This window comes from Penicillium chermesinum (genome assembly GCF_028974085.1).
Source record: "Penicillium chermesinum strain IBT 19713 chromosome Unknown utg000004l:1.0-3345178.0:1.0-3348027.0, whole genome shotgun sequence".
In the NCBI taxonomy this organism is placed as follows: Eukaryota; Fungi; Ascomycota; class Eurotiomycetes; order Eurotiales; family Aspergillaceae; genus Penicillium; species Penicillium chermesinum.
Window position 1 is genome coordinate 499,663 of NW_026695314.1, and position 15,438 is coordinate 515,100.

Here is a 15,438-nt window from a genome sequence, read left to right on the forward strand (position 1 = left end):
CGAGTGATTTAGAGAATATAGACATTGATAGAACAAATATTCAATAAAACCATGCGAACATCGGAGAATCTATGTATAATGTATAATTGTGAGTCTGGTCTGGTCCCAGTTGAGCAGGCCCCAAAAAAAGGTCAGCGGGCCCCGAAAAGATCATGACTGATTTTGGGGCCCGCTCAACTCTAGCACTTGATCAGGTCCCAAAATTCTTTTAGGCACGGTCGGCCTAATCACATGATTTATACCTGATGTATGTAGTTACTATATTATATAACTGATAATGACAGTGCTTAGTTAACTAGTCACCTACCCCGGTAACTATACCCTTCCACTGGGACATGAACTTTTTTGGGACCCGTCCAACTGGAACCCGCTTCCGCTGCCCCCTTTAGCTACCCGCTTCGGCGACTCCCCTTCCTTCACCTGTTACCCTCCTTATACTATTGAGAGAACGTCTATGTCCGATAATGCAGCATACCATGTGACCTGCATTCAACCTGTAAAGGTTAGTTAGACTGCCCTATCTTCAGAGGGTGTACTAAATTTGCCCAGGTGATTATAACTGACTAACTACAAATGATTATATAAGCTGGACCTTGGCCGCCCGGGCGGGGTCTGGTCAGGTGATGGAGTTGAGCGGGCCCCAAAGTCAGTCATGATCTTTTTGGGGCCCGTTGAACTTTGTTTGGGGCCTGCTCAACTGGGACCCGGAGTCTGGTGATGTGGGAAATTCAGATCTCCAGATCTCGGATTCTCCCTTTTGTGCTACAAACGTCGCAACGCGGATTACATGATCCGCCCGTCAAAACACGTAGAGGGCTCAGTTGAGCCTCATTGAATCGAACGACACTATGCAGTTGGTTGAATATTCCGACTCAGAGTCCGATAAGGAAATGGGCGAGTCACACAGACAAGCCAAGAAGCCTCGACACAACCCCTCCTCGAACTTGCCGCCATTGCCTGCAACTTTCCGTGATTTGTACGCCACGAACTCTCGAGTGAGCGTTCAAGATGACCCTAGCCTCCATGGTGGGCGGAAACGTGCCATTCCGCATGTGGAAGGTAATTGGCCTACTCATATCTATCTGGAGTGTACGTACAAATGCCTGTTCTAAGTAGTTGCTCTGTGCTAATAGTAACAGGGTATCCGTCGAAAGGGGACTTAATCGTTGTTGAAGACCTCCTGGCAAAAGTATCGTGGGGAAATGCAAAGTCTGACGAAATCAAAAGTCTACTGCATAGCGATTTGGGAGTCCAGCTGCCCTTGCACATTAGTCTATCACGTTCTGTTGTTCTTCGAACCGAACAACGCTCGTCGTTCATAGAGGAACTTGAGAGAAAGATCAAAGAGTCCGGGACCTCACCGTGAGTGCTATTCTTATGACTTGACCTCGACTTGCTCTAACATGCAGCAGATTCCATGTCCAGCCGGATGCTCTCAAATGGGTTTCGAACTATGAACGAACACGCTGGTTCCTAGTCCTGCATGTTGCAAAACCAAAACAGGACAATTTAAACAAACTTCTGAGCTTGTCTAACCATGTGCTTGGGAAGTTTAACCAACCACCATTGTATACAACTCAGCAGGGCAGCAAACAGTGCCCAAGTGATTACTCTGAATTTTTCCATATTTCCATTGCATGGAGATTAACAGAACCAGAAGAAGAGGAACTCAAGCGTGTTCAGGAAATCCACGCCCCAAATCTGTTCAAGCTTCACATTAACTTTGACTGTGTCAAAGCGAAGGTTGGTAACAATGTGGCCAGTGTGTTGTTACCTGGAAGTACATGAACAATCCGCATCCACCTGTATATTTTCACGTGATATGTAATCAAAGATTTCATGAACTAAATAACCGCGATGGTCGCAGTAGTTCAGTGTCTTCCATTGGGTTTCAACATCGAGCATCCATAGACACCACGTGATACATCACGCTCCAGCCCCACCGGACGCCCTTAAACCCCTTCGACGCACGGACCATTTGAGCTTCCCTCCGCGTCGCGACTCCAACCTTTTCATCATGCGTCTCCCAACAGTGACTCCTGTATGTCCCTTCCTCTTAATTTATCGCCGGTCAATCTTGCTAAGCTGCATCTATCTACAGGCTGAACTTGAGGCCTTCCAGGCTAAGCACTTCGGTCATCGAACAACTTTGTACCCCAGTCCAGACGCGCCAGACAACTCGGTCTCCTCTGACAAGAGAGAAGATCATGACTCCTACCAAGAGTTCTACCCGGATGGAACAAAACGTACGATAACTGATGAGCAAATCAAAATGTTCAGACACAGTGAAATATTTAGCCTGCTCCGAGAACGAGAGCCACAAGAAGACTCCAATCTCGGAAATTCCGATGAACTGGAAGGGAATACGGTCAGCTCTGCAGGACTCGACGACAGGTATTCGTCACTGCCTACAAATGGTGGGGACTGCGATGGGAAAGTCGGACAGGATAGTCTCGAGGGACCTTTACGAGGACATCCTGCAACACGAGGTCCTGCCCAGTCATCCCAAAACGGATCGTCCGAATTAAGTCCTGCTGCACATGAGGATGCGGAGCCCGCCGATCCGCAGGATGCTGAGAAGCAACTTCCTTCTTCGGAACAACATAATGAGGCCCGTACGCAAACTGGCTACTCTCGAAGGATCGTGTCCTATGCCGATTATTAGGGCCAATTCAGTCAATGTTTCCCTGCGTCTTCGATGCGCAGGTCGCACAAATTCCCTTAGCTTTTCATTCTAAGGTAAGGTAAGCCTCCTGCATCACACTTACATTCTTGCCCCTGCCCCGCTTGTCATGATGAGGAAAATGTATCATCCTTAGACTAAAGTGCCATACCATGGAATGTGTAAGGCCTTGCAGACTTTAATCTTCTCTCTGAAACGGCTACCCTCTTTCACAGTCCTATCATCAGTTCCCAGTGGTGAACAAAGCTGACAGCGAGAATACTAGTGATACCCATCATGCAATTTTGCTATTCCACCAGCAGTACGAGAGAACCACGGAGGACCTCTTTGTTTGGACCCTAACCTCATATCGGAAGCAATGATAAACAATTCAGTCACCAAGCATCCTGTTGGCGTTGCCAATTTCTGTAGTACACCTCCGCCTCTAGATCACTCTGTAGTCTAGTGTTCATCATTGTATTGACGGTGGGGATGTGGCATGCTATTTCACTTCAAATATCAGTTGCTCATTACGTGCTATATCCAAGGTTGCACCCTGATCTACGGTTTTGCCGGCAGATCTCATAAGATTTAAACACGCTTCAACCTTCATTACAAGGCTCTTCAGGCTCTTCATCCGCCATTATCATAGATTGCTAGGAACGCAAACTCTAAAACAGATCTCTATTATGTTCCGCGGTTCTACAGCGATTTTGTTTAGTGGGTGATCGACTTTGACGGGTCGACCAGCCGCGCTTATCGGCGGGCGGTGGCGGCGCAAAATAATCCCCACGTTCCCACCTTATCGCGTCCTGCAGATCTCAGTTTCCAACCTTCTTCTGCAAGCCCTATCTCGATGGATACACTGGAGGACAATTGCGCCTCCCTTCGGGCACAGATTGCAAGCACTGAAGCGCAGCTAGCTGGTCTTAAACGGGACCTCGCGAATGCTGAAAAGGCAGCTGCTGCAGCCAAATCGGAGAACATAGGCCCCGCGGGAAATCGTAAGGAAGCTCGGATTGCCTACAAACAACAATGGCCACTGGAACAGGAGGAATACAAGCGGTATGGCCGACAGATGATTGTTTCGCAGATTGGTCTACCAGGTAAGCTAGGACTGTTGTTGATTTTACATAAGACATTGCGGTGGCTGACCTTCGCCGTGCGAAATACTAAGGCCAACTCCGATTGCGGTCGGCGAAAGTCTTGCTGGTTGGTGCGGGTGGTCTGGGATGTCCAGCAGCTCAGTACCTTGCAGGCGCTGGAGTAGGGACTATCGGGATGGTTGACGGAGATACTGTGGAAGTCTCGAACCTGCACCGGCAGGTCTTGCATCGAAGCCAGAACGTGGGCAAGTATAAGGTCGATAGTGCAATCGAGTCTCTCAAAGAGTGAGTTTCCTTTGTAACTTATCCATATACCATTATTCTAAATCCAAGGCACAAATCTAGTTTAAACCCGCACCCAACATACATTGCCCATCGGACACACCTTACACCCGCAGAAGCACCGGCAATCTTTGAAGGCTATGATATTATTCTCGACTGCACTGACAACCCAGCATCCCGCTACTTGATCTCCGATACGGCGGTTCTTCTGGGTAAGCCGTTGGTGTCTGCATCTGCTTTACGCACCGATGGTCAGCTCGTGGTCCTCAATAATCCTCCTCGCCCACCAGGCGACAAACACGGTGGGCCCTGCTATCGCTGCGTCTTTCCGAAGCCACCGCCCGCGGATAGCGTGGTGAGCTGTGCTGATGGCGGTATTATTGGCCCAGTGGTCGGAACTATGGGTGTCTTACAAGCTCTCGAAACGATCAAACTGATCACCACTCCCTGCGATAACATTTCCCAGCCCAAGGATTCACCGGCTATGCACTTATTCTCTGCATATGCGGATCCATTGTTTCGCAAGATTCGCCTCCGCTCACGACGGGCCAACTGTGCTGTCTGCTCTTCCGAGGCTACGGTGACGCTAGACACCATCAAGTCAGGATCGACCGACTACGTGTTCTTTTGCGGCTCTGCGAGCCTTCCGTCTCTTCTTAGCCCGAGTGAGCGGGTATCGCCTCGAGACTATTTGGCTAGCCAGTCGGAGAACGATGACTCGAAGGGCGAGTCCTCAGACCCAAGTTCCAAGTCACCGGTACTGATTGATGTTCGAGACGAGGCACAATTTGGTATCTGCAATCTTGAGAATAGCATTAACGTGCCGATATCGACCATACTGGCGTCATCTACATCGTCAGAAGGTCTCCCGTCGTGGCTCCCACCGGATATTAGCCCCGGATCTTCCAACCCCATCTATGTGGTTTGTCGGCTCGGCAATGATTCCCAAGTGGCAGTCAGGAAGTTAAAAGACCTTGGCCTGGGGCAAAACGACAGATTCATCGCCGATATTAAAGGAGGGTTCCGAGCGTGGCGGGAGCAAATCGACCCAGAGTGGCCCGAATACTGAAGCTCGAGCCACGGCCAGAACCAAGCATGTACCAACTGAATTGATTACAATAAGCCGTTTGGGACGAGTCAGATGTTTCTATCCACGACGAAGGATGAAATGTGACCTGAAATAGTTCTCCGCTGGGATACTAATGCTGCTCCTCTGCGGGCAACTCAGTGCCCACTGCGCCTTCAGCGTACGCGCGGTTCTTCGTATTCTTGTCCGCAATATAAGACCTGATATGTTCCGGTACATCAGCAACCTTATTCTCCGCACTGGGGACAGGTTCTCCAAAGGTCTCCCAGACGGGAACAACCCCAGTCCAGATGCGGCCTGTAACTTCTTCATTGTCCTTATCTTTCCGCTCATCAGAGACACCCCCGTCACGTATCTTCCCACTCCCATCCACAATAGTCACCTTCAGAATCACCGTCGAGGACATCTCCGCACTATCCGGCGGCACTCGCGAATTATCCCACCGATCCGCCACAACTGAGTTGGTAATCAGTTTCATAGCCCAGACCTTCTCCTCGTCACTCGTCACCAAATTGGCGTATCCGTGCAGGATCGCCGAGCGGTAGTTATAGCTATGCGAGTTCGGCGTGAGAGACAGAACGATCCCGTCGACCTTGCTCGCAGCGATGCAGATGGGCAGACCCTTGTCGGAGCTGCGCGCCAGGTTCATGATGCGCGAACTGACGTAGCCGTGCAGGTAGCATTCGAGTGGCTCATCGATCGCTGCAGAGGGGTACTCGAAGGAGCCCATCTGGCCGATCATGGGCAGGATGGTGGGAACGGGTCCTCCGGTCCTGGGTTGAAGGAGACATGGAGGACTTGCGAGGCATTGATGATGGAGTGGATGGCGCCCAGGTCATAGGTTGCTGCGGGGGGGGGCAATCAGTTATACTAGCACTGAGTGTCGCTGTACATTTTATGTGCGACTCATACCGCGATGCTTGTATCTATTGACAGTGTTTGAGCCTCCCTTGGGGTATGTGAGTGTGCGGCCCATGATCTTGGTAACTGGTGTTGGAACCTGGATTTGGATTTGCGTATAGGAATCTTATTTGTAAATTTGAATGCTATGCGGCTGGAGATTGGTACGGATTGCCACGACTCGGGAGCTTTATATTCGATCATGATAGTTATGGTTCCCAATCGATAGGACTAACTTGCGCCGCATTCAGTCCCAATCGAGCAGGTCGATGCGGCGCTGATGGCCTGCGGGGTAACCCTGGAGATCCGTCAGATCAGCCCTGGATCCGGGCATCATCTCTTATCTGACTGGTCGGTGTACGCCGAGATATGAATGCGCCGAGATACGAGCAGCTCGCGAATCATACATCATTGTCTATTGAAACAGTCTTCTTGGAGAGGATAAAACATCCGAACAGAACGCCGAATGCTGTCGAACTGATTGTTCTCCGGAACTGAAGCTGGGGCTGGTATATGTGGAGGAAGTCATCCAGGAACTGATCAGTACTGATGGACCCTCGTCGATCACGGCCATGCAAAAAGCTAGGCTCTGATTGGCTCTAAGCTTAATATGGTCCGAGCCCGGGGTATTGGGTTGCTAAAACAAAGGAAAACTTGGAAAACATCCTGCGGCACGTAGTCGTCCTGTATATCCTGATTTATCCATAGATTCAGGTGTCGAAATTCCCAAGCCGATACAGGTAATTGAAGAATTACGGATGGATTTGGATACTCCGGCGTAGCGCGAAATGAGCTCAACGTCCTTATATCACTTTCGACTCTGTCCATGACAGGTTAAGGGCACGACGCTGGGCAGTTCATCTCGGTCATAGCTTGAATCATGCGACTTCTTTTCGGGTCGAAGAAGAGTTGCTGAACGTGCGGAACCTGCGTCGGCGTCTATTAAGTGCTTCTTGACTCGAGCTTCCTCATCCCGAGGACCCCCAGTACTCCAATGAGTTACAACGTGCTCTTCGCTATTATCAAATGCTGCCTGGCTATAGTAGGGCCGAAACGCTAGGCTCTATCTATTTCGCCACCACCTGTACTCGTACGATCGAATTGCCAGGCACGCTCATGATGTTAAAAGTTGCCCTGGCTGAGACTCGCTAACACCTGTCTCTGTTGCAGTTCCTGGGAATATCATCCAACTATTTCCCTTCCAATAGCAGCAGGCACACCGCCACTGGCAGGGCCCATATAGAAGATATCAAGGCCAGGAACAATGCCATTTACCTGATTAGCTTAATCGGTCTGAACATCTGTACAAGCAGCACAAACCGAAACTCTAGACCACTCGCTCAGACCTCATCAAGGGCGACACAGCGGAGCCGGTGACCATAGTCTTGTCGAATCGCTTGTCGGTATACTATCATTCAAGCATAACAGGTCTGTCCCACTGATTTATTCTCTTTTTTTTTTTCATCCTCTACTCTTCCAGTATTCTTCCCTTTCTCCCTATTCTCTTTGTTTCCCCTATCCCAAACCTTCACGCCCCCTCCGCAAGTTTATTCAACGCATCCCCCTCCACCATCATCTTCAACCACTCATCCATCCCCTTAGCTCCGACCTGCTCATAGAACCGAATACTAGGCTCATTCCACGTCAAAACACTCCACTCCAACCTCCGCCCCTTCGCCTCCAGCACCTGCCGCGCCAAAAACTTCAACAGCTTGAACCCGTACCCGTTCCCTCGCGCCTTGGGCTGCACGTACAGATCCTCCAGGTAAATGCCGGGCGCGGAGCGCCAGGTGGAATAATTGTAGAAATACAGCGCCATGCCCACGGGGACGGGCGCGGGGTCCTCGGCGGTCGGCGGCGGGGTAATCAAGGCTGTGTAGACGGAGCCGCGCTTGGGCGCCGAGTCAGGGAAGGAGAGGGTTGCGCGGAGGGAGTCCTCCGTGGCCTCGACTTCATGCAGGGCTTTTTCGTAGTCGGCCAGTTCGCGGATGAACTGCAGGATGAGGGGCACGTCTGGATGTGTCAGTGCACGGACGCAGTTACGGACGCGGGGTGAGCGCTAAAGTGTGATGCTGGAACTTACCCTCGGCTGTTGCGAGTCGGATGGTGGGTTGGTCGGCCATTTTGGGGTGGTTGGACGTCGCAGGTGATGCAGGGAATTTTTGGCTGGGGCAGCCCTATTTTTTTATGTAGAATCTGGGGGAAGTGGGGACTCACTTCTAGGGCGTAGGGTGTGAGGGGGGTTTGCGTTCCAGGGTGGACTTTTTGGCATTATGGCTACGGTTTGGAGATTCTTCGAGGATGCAGAATTACAGTCTGAAGACTTTCTTAGTTTGTCAAGACTAAGTATACAAATCCTTGTCACTGGTCAAGTCGTTCGTCGGCGCAAATAAGCTTTCATTAGGGATGCAGGGTTGCATTATTACATAAGGTTTGCCTGCATAAGGAGTTTAAAATTACCGAGACATGCACTGGGGCTAAACTTAGTGATCAGATCGTAGTTTCCTCAAAACAGGCCGCTATCAATACATACGTAGATGTCGTGAACTCGGTGCCCCTAACAACTGCGTGAGATCTATCCATTGGTCTACTTGCCATACAAGCTGAGTTAATTCCTCGGCCAATTAGACTTCACCACCCTGCCTATTATTTCCAAGGATATTGGGCACGGACTTGCGCACGTGTTTCTCTTACCCCATAGAAAAGGTGTAAGCCGCGCACCAGCGAAGGAAAAGCGTCACCAACCGGCCCAAAGTGTCAACCCCATTCGATGGGTAGGGTCCGACCGGATGAGGCCATCCAGACCATTCTAGCAAAGTTCTCCATGGATGAGACAAGAGAGGAGGTCCAAGTTCCCTCAGGCCACCTAACCTCATCCGCAGAGATTCTGGGAAGAGTATCGCTAATCCCGGCAAACCTACATCATACCCGCCTGCACCCAATTCGGGAGCATGGAGATAAGCAAATCTGTCGTCCATGACCAGTGGAAGAAAATTTGAAGCGATCCGCACTGAACTGTGGCCATTTACGTTGCGGCAACCCAACGGGATCCATGCATGTACTCCGTGATACAATAGCTGGAGTGACGATGCTCCACAGACGCCCTAGCTCAGCTGAACAGAGGGCATTGCCCACGAACCTCGCATAGCACGAGAAGCTTAAAGTCGTGAAGAAAGTTTTCGCCCGTGCGCTGGGATCCCGAATTCCGACGACTGAAGGATCTACGAGCAGAATTATCAAACCGACATTCTCACATTGGACGAAACCGCGCTACGCGACAAGAGCCGTTGGCGGGTCGAACTCTGTTGGAACCGTTTCCTTTTGCGCTCTCATGTCTCAAGATAAGATAAGTCAGACCCTCAAGAGGGCTACGGCGGCTGTTGTGAATCTCATTTATTTTTGCCTTATTATTTTTGAGTCTCACACCGCAATTTCGGCGGCCTATAAGCCGATTGAACTAGTTCGCAAGATTTCAATGGAGCCGGTTGTATCACCTGGGAGGGGGGGGGGGCTTAGAGAGGGTGGGGGTGCAAGGAATAGCAGACCAAACCGGTTCTCCTGAAGGGCACAGGCGGTTTCATTGCTCAGCATCGAATTTATCTTGGAAGCTCATTCGATGATCAGGGTTAATTAGGACCAGGGGACGTAGCCAGTAGGGAGCAAGCAGGTCCAGGTCCAGATCGCAAGGCTGAGCTATGACGAAGGCCTTCGCCGGGGATTATGGCGCATCTGATTGGGGCAGGGCGGAAAAAAGTTTGGATCCAGCCCCCGATTGTGGCGACCTTGTCCCGTGAGAGTGAGCAGCGGCAAGCGCGCTTTACACGATGAAAAGGGGAAAAAAGCGGTTGCGACCCCGGATGGGGCCCTGAACGTAGTGGAGTCCACTGAAGTGGGACCGTGGAACCGAACGCGAGAGAAACGGGGCACAAGGGCGGAGATCGCGAGTTTGGTTTTCGAGCTTCTTTCAAACACGATGCCACTTGCATATGGAGCACCGTGAGTCAGATGGTCTGGGGTTAGAGGCGCAGCCCTCGTGGAAGGTGGATATTGGGAACGCCTTGGTTTTCCAACGGTAGGAAGAACAAATCAGATCGTGTCTCACCCATGTACCTTTGAACGGGGAATCGGGCCCGCGCAAATGAAGCGTACTGGGTCCCAGACCAAAGGCACCCCCACAGTACACAGGTACTGTACTTTCGATGATACGTCAACTGCCCTTCCCTCACTTTTGTGCCCTGATGTGCATTCGGGCTAGATCCTCTCAACCAGTCGGATTGGGGAGGTTGAAAGAGAATGGCGCTGGATGAGCGCCCCGAGAAAAAAAAGACCATCATGGCTCCTTGGCGGCTCTCCCCGATTGGAATCTCGTCGCTTGACGCGGCGAAACCAGCGAGGTCTAGCATCCCAAGCGGTCTTTACATCCCGACGTCTTTCGCCGACATCCCTCTCCGGCACCCCGTCTGAGGGGTTCCCGAAATGCGTTCGGCAGTCCAGGGTGCGCTCGGACAAACCCAAGCTTGACGAAGTGGCTAGATTTCCCAGATCAACGAAACCCGGGCCTATCTAACCTGTCTAACCTGCTCCACAGTCGCCCCGAGACACCCTAGTGGACCGCCTAGGTTACAGACAAGCACACACGAGCCGCTCCCAAGCTGAGGATGATCATGTGGTTACCCCAAAGTACTAATGGTTTGAACTGCGGCTTTTTCTTTAATTTTTCACTTTTTCGATTATTATTTTAGAATTTTGGATTTTATTTTTCTGTTCTCTTTCCTTTTTCTTTTTGCGGGGAATCCCTGAGCGTATCACGGCAGTTCCACTCCCCTCGATCAGGAATGTGGAAATGCACCTGCTCGCCCTTTTGTGGCAGGGGGGGCTAGGTTTCTTTGCCGCTGAAAATTCCTTTTGAGTCTAATTGTGGGATTTTCATCGGGCTTTGGTAGAAAATTTCAGCCGTCTGGTGATCCATCTGTTGCAAGTTTGGTTTGTTGCCTGCCTTGGCTTTTCAGTCGCCGTCATCTTCAGTGTCAGGTGAGGACTATTTATGTAAACCTGGCTTTCCAACGTGGTTCCTCGTATTCTCAAACGATTTCACTTTTGCTTTTCTTTTCTTTTTTTTTTGTTGCGGCCTAGGTTCGTCTATCACCAAAGCAGTAATCGTCATCACCTAAAACCTCGTCGGCGCTTTGACGCTTAACTTAAAAAACATAAAACAACCCTGAGCTGCCGCATGGAAAAGTATGACAGTCTTCTCGCTAGTGGTACTTCCGATCTGCCTCCTGCTTCTAGCTGTGAGATATCAAAAACCAATCCACAGCTGGCTGTCTCAATTCTGCAAACTACGCCAACATGCTAGCTCGCAAAGCCCAACCGACGTTAAGGGCATGGCGCCGTACCCGGCACAGCCAATTCGTGGACGCGAGCGATACCGCGTCATGATGGACATCCGCAAGCTGGATGTCGCGAATTGGCTCACATTGGACAAAAACTACATGGAAGAGCACCGAGTCCGCGACCAACTGCTCCGGGAGAAAAAAGGACTCCGTCTTGCAGTGTTTGCCCGAGTCGCGTGACGGCTGCCAGGAAGCGCTCGAGGAGGTCTCGCAGTTTCTCTGCGAGCGATTCCCCAGCGCATTTCACAAGACGACCGAAGGCGATGAAAGCGTTATCGAGAACCGCATGACGGGCGAAAAGTTCAATGTGACTCAACAGGCTGCTAGCGGCAACAGCACCGATGCGCTCGAGGCGGCCGTTCGCTTGACGATGGAAGATTTGAGCGTTCTCATGCTCAATGAAGACGGAGAATACTATCTGTGAGCAGAGAGCCCTTCCCCCCTGGTGATCCAAATACAATGAGCTGATTGTTCTCCAGTGCGGCCAGCGCCAGTCTCTTCCCAACGGGGTGGACTGTCAGCGAACGTATTGGGTGGACGATTTCCCGCCTGCACGAGCCAGTCCCGCTGTGGCATCAGCAGGTGGCGAATTCGGTCAGCAAGTCAGTCATCCAGATAGATCCTCGTGACAATCTTTGGCCAGAATTAGCTAACAGAACATAGATTCCTGGCTCGGCTGACCCCCTCGTCGCCAATGGAACGCTCCAATTACTTCGTCGAAGTGAAACGCCCCGGCGAAGCCCTCTCGGAGATCCTCTACCGGCCCAACGCCCTGTGCGAAAAGGCCCTTCTGGATCCCTCGCCAGAGGAGATTCTCATCCGCCGCGAGCGCCAGACATTCCGCCGCATGCCACGCACCGGTGCGATCGTGTTCGGCGTGAAGACCTATCTGACCCCGGTGAGTCAGCTCCCCCTCAAGGAGCTCGAGAACCTCGCCACGGAAATGAAGACATGGCCGGACTATGTCAGCGAGTATAAAGGAAGACATGTTTGGGGAGCGAAGGTGTTGGAGTATTATAAGCAGCGCCGGGCGTCTGCAGATGACAGCTCTGCCACGCCTGCAGTTTAGGGCTGATATGAAAGAGCCTGGGCGTATGAAATCGTTCCTATTATTTGATATTGCATTTTCTGGGACCCCAAAATGGGTGGGCGGCTGTCTGAATACTTTTCGTTTTGACCTTTAAATTGTTACCATGTTTGATTTTCGGTTTAGTTCTAAAAAAATTGAGTTTGGAGTGTTCCAAATATAGGTTTTTTTTTTTCTCTATTATCATTATACCTGCGGTAGATTTGTAGAATTATCTGATATCGGGAGAAGTTCCCAGAGTGCACACCTGGGAATAGACAAGGTAGTGAGGTAAGTTGATGAGCAGGACCCATTCTTTCTGTGTCCACTCAAGGCAGATCCCGGATGACTGAAGGTCAAGAAATCAAGGTCAAAACAGGGTATAAGGAACTCCGCCGCTCCTAAAGGCTGGCCAATAAGATTCGTGCGGATATTAATTTCGCAAGTCGCCCATCAGCCTTTTAGCGTATCTATCATGCAGCGGCAGCCCCTCTTTGACGTCTCGCTCTCGTGCGGATGCTAGTGGATTCTATTTTTGATTTAACCACCCCGACATTGCTTACGGCTAAAGTTTACTTGTCATATTCATGCCAATCAAATTGAATATCTTTCCCCAGTTATTTTGCCATGAGAGTCGCCATCGACCACCAGTGGTGCAGAGCCAATATATCATCTAAGTCTAGGATCACACTTGGTCGTCCGGAGTGCGCTCCACTATCGGGAGATCCAGTCGATAGGTGTTCTGAACAAGCTCGGGCGAGGGAGCCGGGGCATCTCTCGTTTCCAACAGTCGCGCAAAATGTTGTCGCTGGCTTTCAACATCGTCCAACAGCAGCATGCTGCTGCTTCCCTCGTCCGGAAGATGGCTCCCTTCGGGCTCGAGTTCGCGATATATCAAGAACGCCACAAGGCCGTATACCAGAACGCCGGTGGCGGGCAACCCGATCGCTATGACCCGGGCAGCATTGAGAGGGCGAAGGTCGCGCGCGATGATGTTGAAGACGACATTGAATAAGGCGATAAGGTTAATAATCAGGTATGGCCTGTTACCGATCAGCGACAGGCCGCGACCCGGGCACAAAAGGAGTCGGACATGAAGATAGACCGAAGAAGGAAGCCTTGAGCTGAACGCTGGCAGAACGAGATCCCAACCGACACAGCGTACGAGATCCCGATGAATCCATAGGCGACCACAGCAGCCGCAGCAGCGTTAATGTGCAGGTCATCGCTCGATCCACCGAATACAACCGCCAACATCAGATATCTGACCGGAACAATCACAGGTTAGCGCGGTTCATACACAACCCCCGGACCAAAACCTACCCCAACAGCAAACCGACAGATGCACAATTCGACGCGAGTTTCCACACCCTCGGCACCTGAGGGCCGTGGCTCTGTCCAGCCGGCATCCACACAGGCTCAGGTAGATGGGCTTGCATGCTGAGCGGTCATGCTACGACATTGCTAGAAATCGCAGAAAAAGCTCAGGGGGGAAGAAACCAGCATCGTAAGCCCGGTCCGAACGCGGGAAAGGGTTGAAATGTGCACAGGGCAACACGGGCCCATCAGGCCGAGCTTCCATCAGCCGCATTAAGGCGAGTCAGGAAAAGATGCAGACCCATCTCAGCCCCCCTCTGCCTTCGCCACAAGTTGGGCAACCACTGCTTATGCTTATGCTCGGCATTTCTGGTGGCCCTACTGCAGCTGGTGATAAGCCTCGTCATCGTGGAAGCCTTGCATGTTCTTCCTCGTCTGCCTGGGAGTGAGCATTTGATGATATTGGGGATGCGGCAGGTGGTAAGCCGCAACGCCCCACTCCCCTTGTGCACTTGAACCCCACCCTCACTTGGAGAACTACCCGTGCAGGTTCTGCAAGTCTAGGGGCACCTCAATAATAATGTTAGCGTCCTTCATGCCGACTTCACGGATGCTCTATCCAACCGCCTTCCGAACTAGGACTAGCCCAATCCTGTATATTTCAACGCCTTTCTTCTCATTTCTCTTTCTTTCTTTCTCCTCATTTCGATATCGTCTGCCATGGAGGCCCCTCGGACGCCAACTCATAAGACCACCCGTGATCAACGCATCGCCGCGCGCACACTACGCGCTCAAGGGTATACTTACGCTCAGATTGCTTCGGCATTAAAGATTACTCAACGTCAGGTCCAAAAAGCCTGTTCAGATGAGAGGCCTACCCCACGGAAGGCTCCTGGCCAACGTCGAAAGCTCTCTGACGAACAGCTCGATGAGATCATCGAGTTTATCTCATCTTCCAATATAAGACGACAGATGCCTTATTCGAAGGTGATTGAAGAACTGCAACTGCCAGTTAGTCCGGAGACTCTACGAAGAGCTCTTGCTCGACGGGGTTATCACCGGTGTAAGGCCCTTGAAAAGCCTCCTTTATTTGAGCGTTCATAAACAACCCTGCGTCCCGTGCGGCTACTCGCTTCTGGCACGAGGGCACGTCGTATATTAACTCGAGCACTAAGCTTTATTGACGCGGAAAAGTCGCCGTGGAGTTTGGGTGAAATTATCTCAGAGGCTATTACGTGCTTCGCACAAGGAAAAATACATATCGAAGAGATAACAGAGTGGCGGTCGTAGGGTGAGCCAAAATAATCCTGAGAAAGTGAGAATAAAGGATCACAGTGTGGTACATAGATCTCTGGGTGAATGAGTAATGATGTTTTCGACTAGTTATATTTCTCTTCGTATATAACGAAGTATTCACACCCTGGCATCGATCCACCATAGGGGCAGACGTTCTTCATAAGCATCATGATCATGTTCATGGCTCAAGAGGAATTCAACATTAAGTATTTATTTATCATATCATGATAGGGGAAGCTCTGCATTCGCAACCTTCCCACGAAATGACTGCATGTCTCAGAGTGACCCACGCGTCAAGCCGATGACCGGAGAAAAAAAGGAAAAAAAGG

At 51.0% G+C, this 15,438-nt stretch overlaps 8 protein-coding genes across 8 annotated transcripts; 5 read left to right on the forward strand and 3 right to left on the reverse strand.

Annotated features, from left to right (window-relative positions):
* Positions 1 to 848: 848 nt before the first annotated feature.
* N7468_005072 (HVSL domain-containing protein) lies at positions 849 to 1,788 on the forward strand (the record flags this gene model as incomplete). The annotated part of the gene is made up of 3 exons (XM_058474369.1): positions 849 to 1,089; positions 1,140 to 1,362; positions 1,413 to 1,788. The coding sequence occupies 3 exons, from the start codon at positions 849 to 851 to the stop codon at positions 1,786 to 1,788; spliced, it is 840 nt and encodes a 279-aa protein (XP_058330109.1).
* Positions 1,789 to 2,017: 229 nt separating this feature from the next.
* N7468_005073 (uncharacterized protein) lies at positions 2,018 to 2,665 on the forward strand (the record flags this gene model as incomplete). The annotated part of the gene is made up of 1 exon (XM_058474370.1): positions 2,018 to 2,665. The coding sequence occupies one exon, from the start codon at positions 2,018 to 2,020 to the stop codon at positions 2,663 to 2,665; it is 648 nt and encodes a 215-aa protein (XP_058330110.1).
* An 853-nt stretch (positions 2,666 to 3,518) lies between these two features.
* On the forward strand, positions 3,519 to 5,119 carry N7468_005074 (HesA/MoeB/ThiF family protein; the record flags this gene model as incomplete). The annotated part of the gene is made up of 3 exons (XM_058474371.1): positions 3,519 to 3,768; positions 3,840 to 4,053; positions 4,114 to 5,119. The coding sequence occupies 3 exons, from the start codon at positions 3,519 to 3,521 to the stop codon at positions 5,117 to 5,119; spliced, it is 1,470 nt and encodes a 489-aa protein (XP_058330111.1).
* A 130-nt stretch (positions 5,120 to 5,249) lies between these two features.
* N7468_005075 (pyridoxamine 5'-phosphate oxidase family protein) lies at positions 5,250 to 6,113 on the reverse strand (the record flags this gene model as incomplete). The annotated part of the gene is made up of 2 exons (XM_058474372.1): positions 5,250 to 5,902; positions 6,050 to 6,113. 2 exons carry the CDS (start codon positions 6,111 to 6,113, stop codon positions 5,250 to 5,252), a joined length of 717 nt encoding a protein of 238 aa, XP_058330112.1.
* Positions 6,114 to 7,565: 1,452 nt separating this feature from the next.
* On the reverse strand, positions 7,566 to 8,160 carry N7468_005076 (GNAT family N-acetyltransferase; the record flags this gene model as incomplete). Its single annotated transcript, XM_058474373.1, has 2 exons — positions 7,566 to 8,050; positions 8,121 to 8,160. The coding sequence occupies 2 exons, from the start codon at positions 8,158 to 8,160 to the stop codon at positions 7,566 to 7,568; spliced, it is 525 nt and encodes a 174-aa protein (XP_058330113.1).
* Positions 8,161 to 11,277: 3,117 nt separating this feature from the next.
* On the forward strand, positions 11,278 to 12,499 carry N7468_005077 (heme-dependent oxidative N-demethylase family protein; the record flags this gene model as incomplete). Its single annotated transcript, XM_058474374.1, has 4 exons — positions 11,278 to 11,544; positions 11,591 to 11,850; positions 11,910 to 12,032; positions 12,094 to 12,499. 4 exons carry the CDS (start codon positions 11,278 to 11,280, stop codon positions 12,497 to 12,499), a joined length of 1,056 nt encoding a protein of 351 aa, XP_058330114.1.
* A 682-nt stretch (positions 12,500 to 13,181) lies between these two features.
* On the reverse strand, positions 13,182 to 13,935 carry N7468_005078 (uncharacterized protein; the record flags this gene model as incomplete). The annotated part of the gene is made up of 3 exons (XM_058474375.1): positions 13,182 to 13,539; positions 13,602 to 13,760; positions 13,820 to 13,935. 3 exons carry the CDS (start codon positions 13,933 to 13,935, stop codon positions 13,182 to 13,184), a joined length of 633 nt encoding a protein of 210 aa, XP_058330115.1.
* Positions 13,936 to 14,533: 598 nt separating this feature from the next.
* On the forward strand, positions 14,534 to 14,917 carry N7468_005079 (uncharacterized protein; the record flags this gene model as incomplete). Its single annotated transcript, XM_058474376.1, has 1 exon — positions 14,534 to 14,917. The coding sequence occupies one exon, from the start codon at positions 14,534 to 14,536 to the stop codon at positions 14,915 to 14,917; it is 384 nt and encodes a 127-aa protein (XP_058330116.1).
* Positions 14,918 to 15,438: the final 521 nt, after the last annotated feature.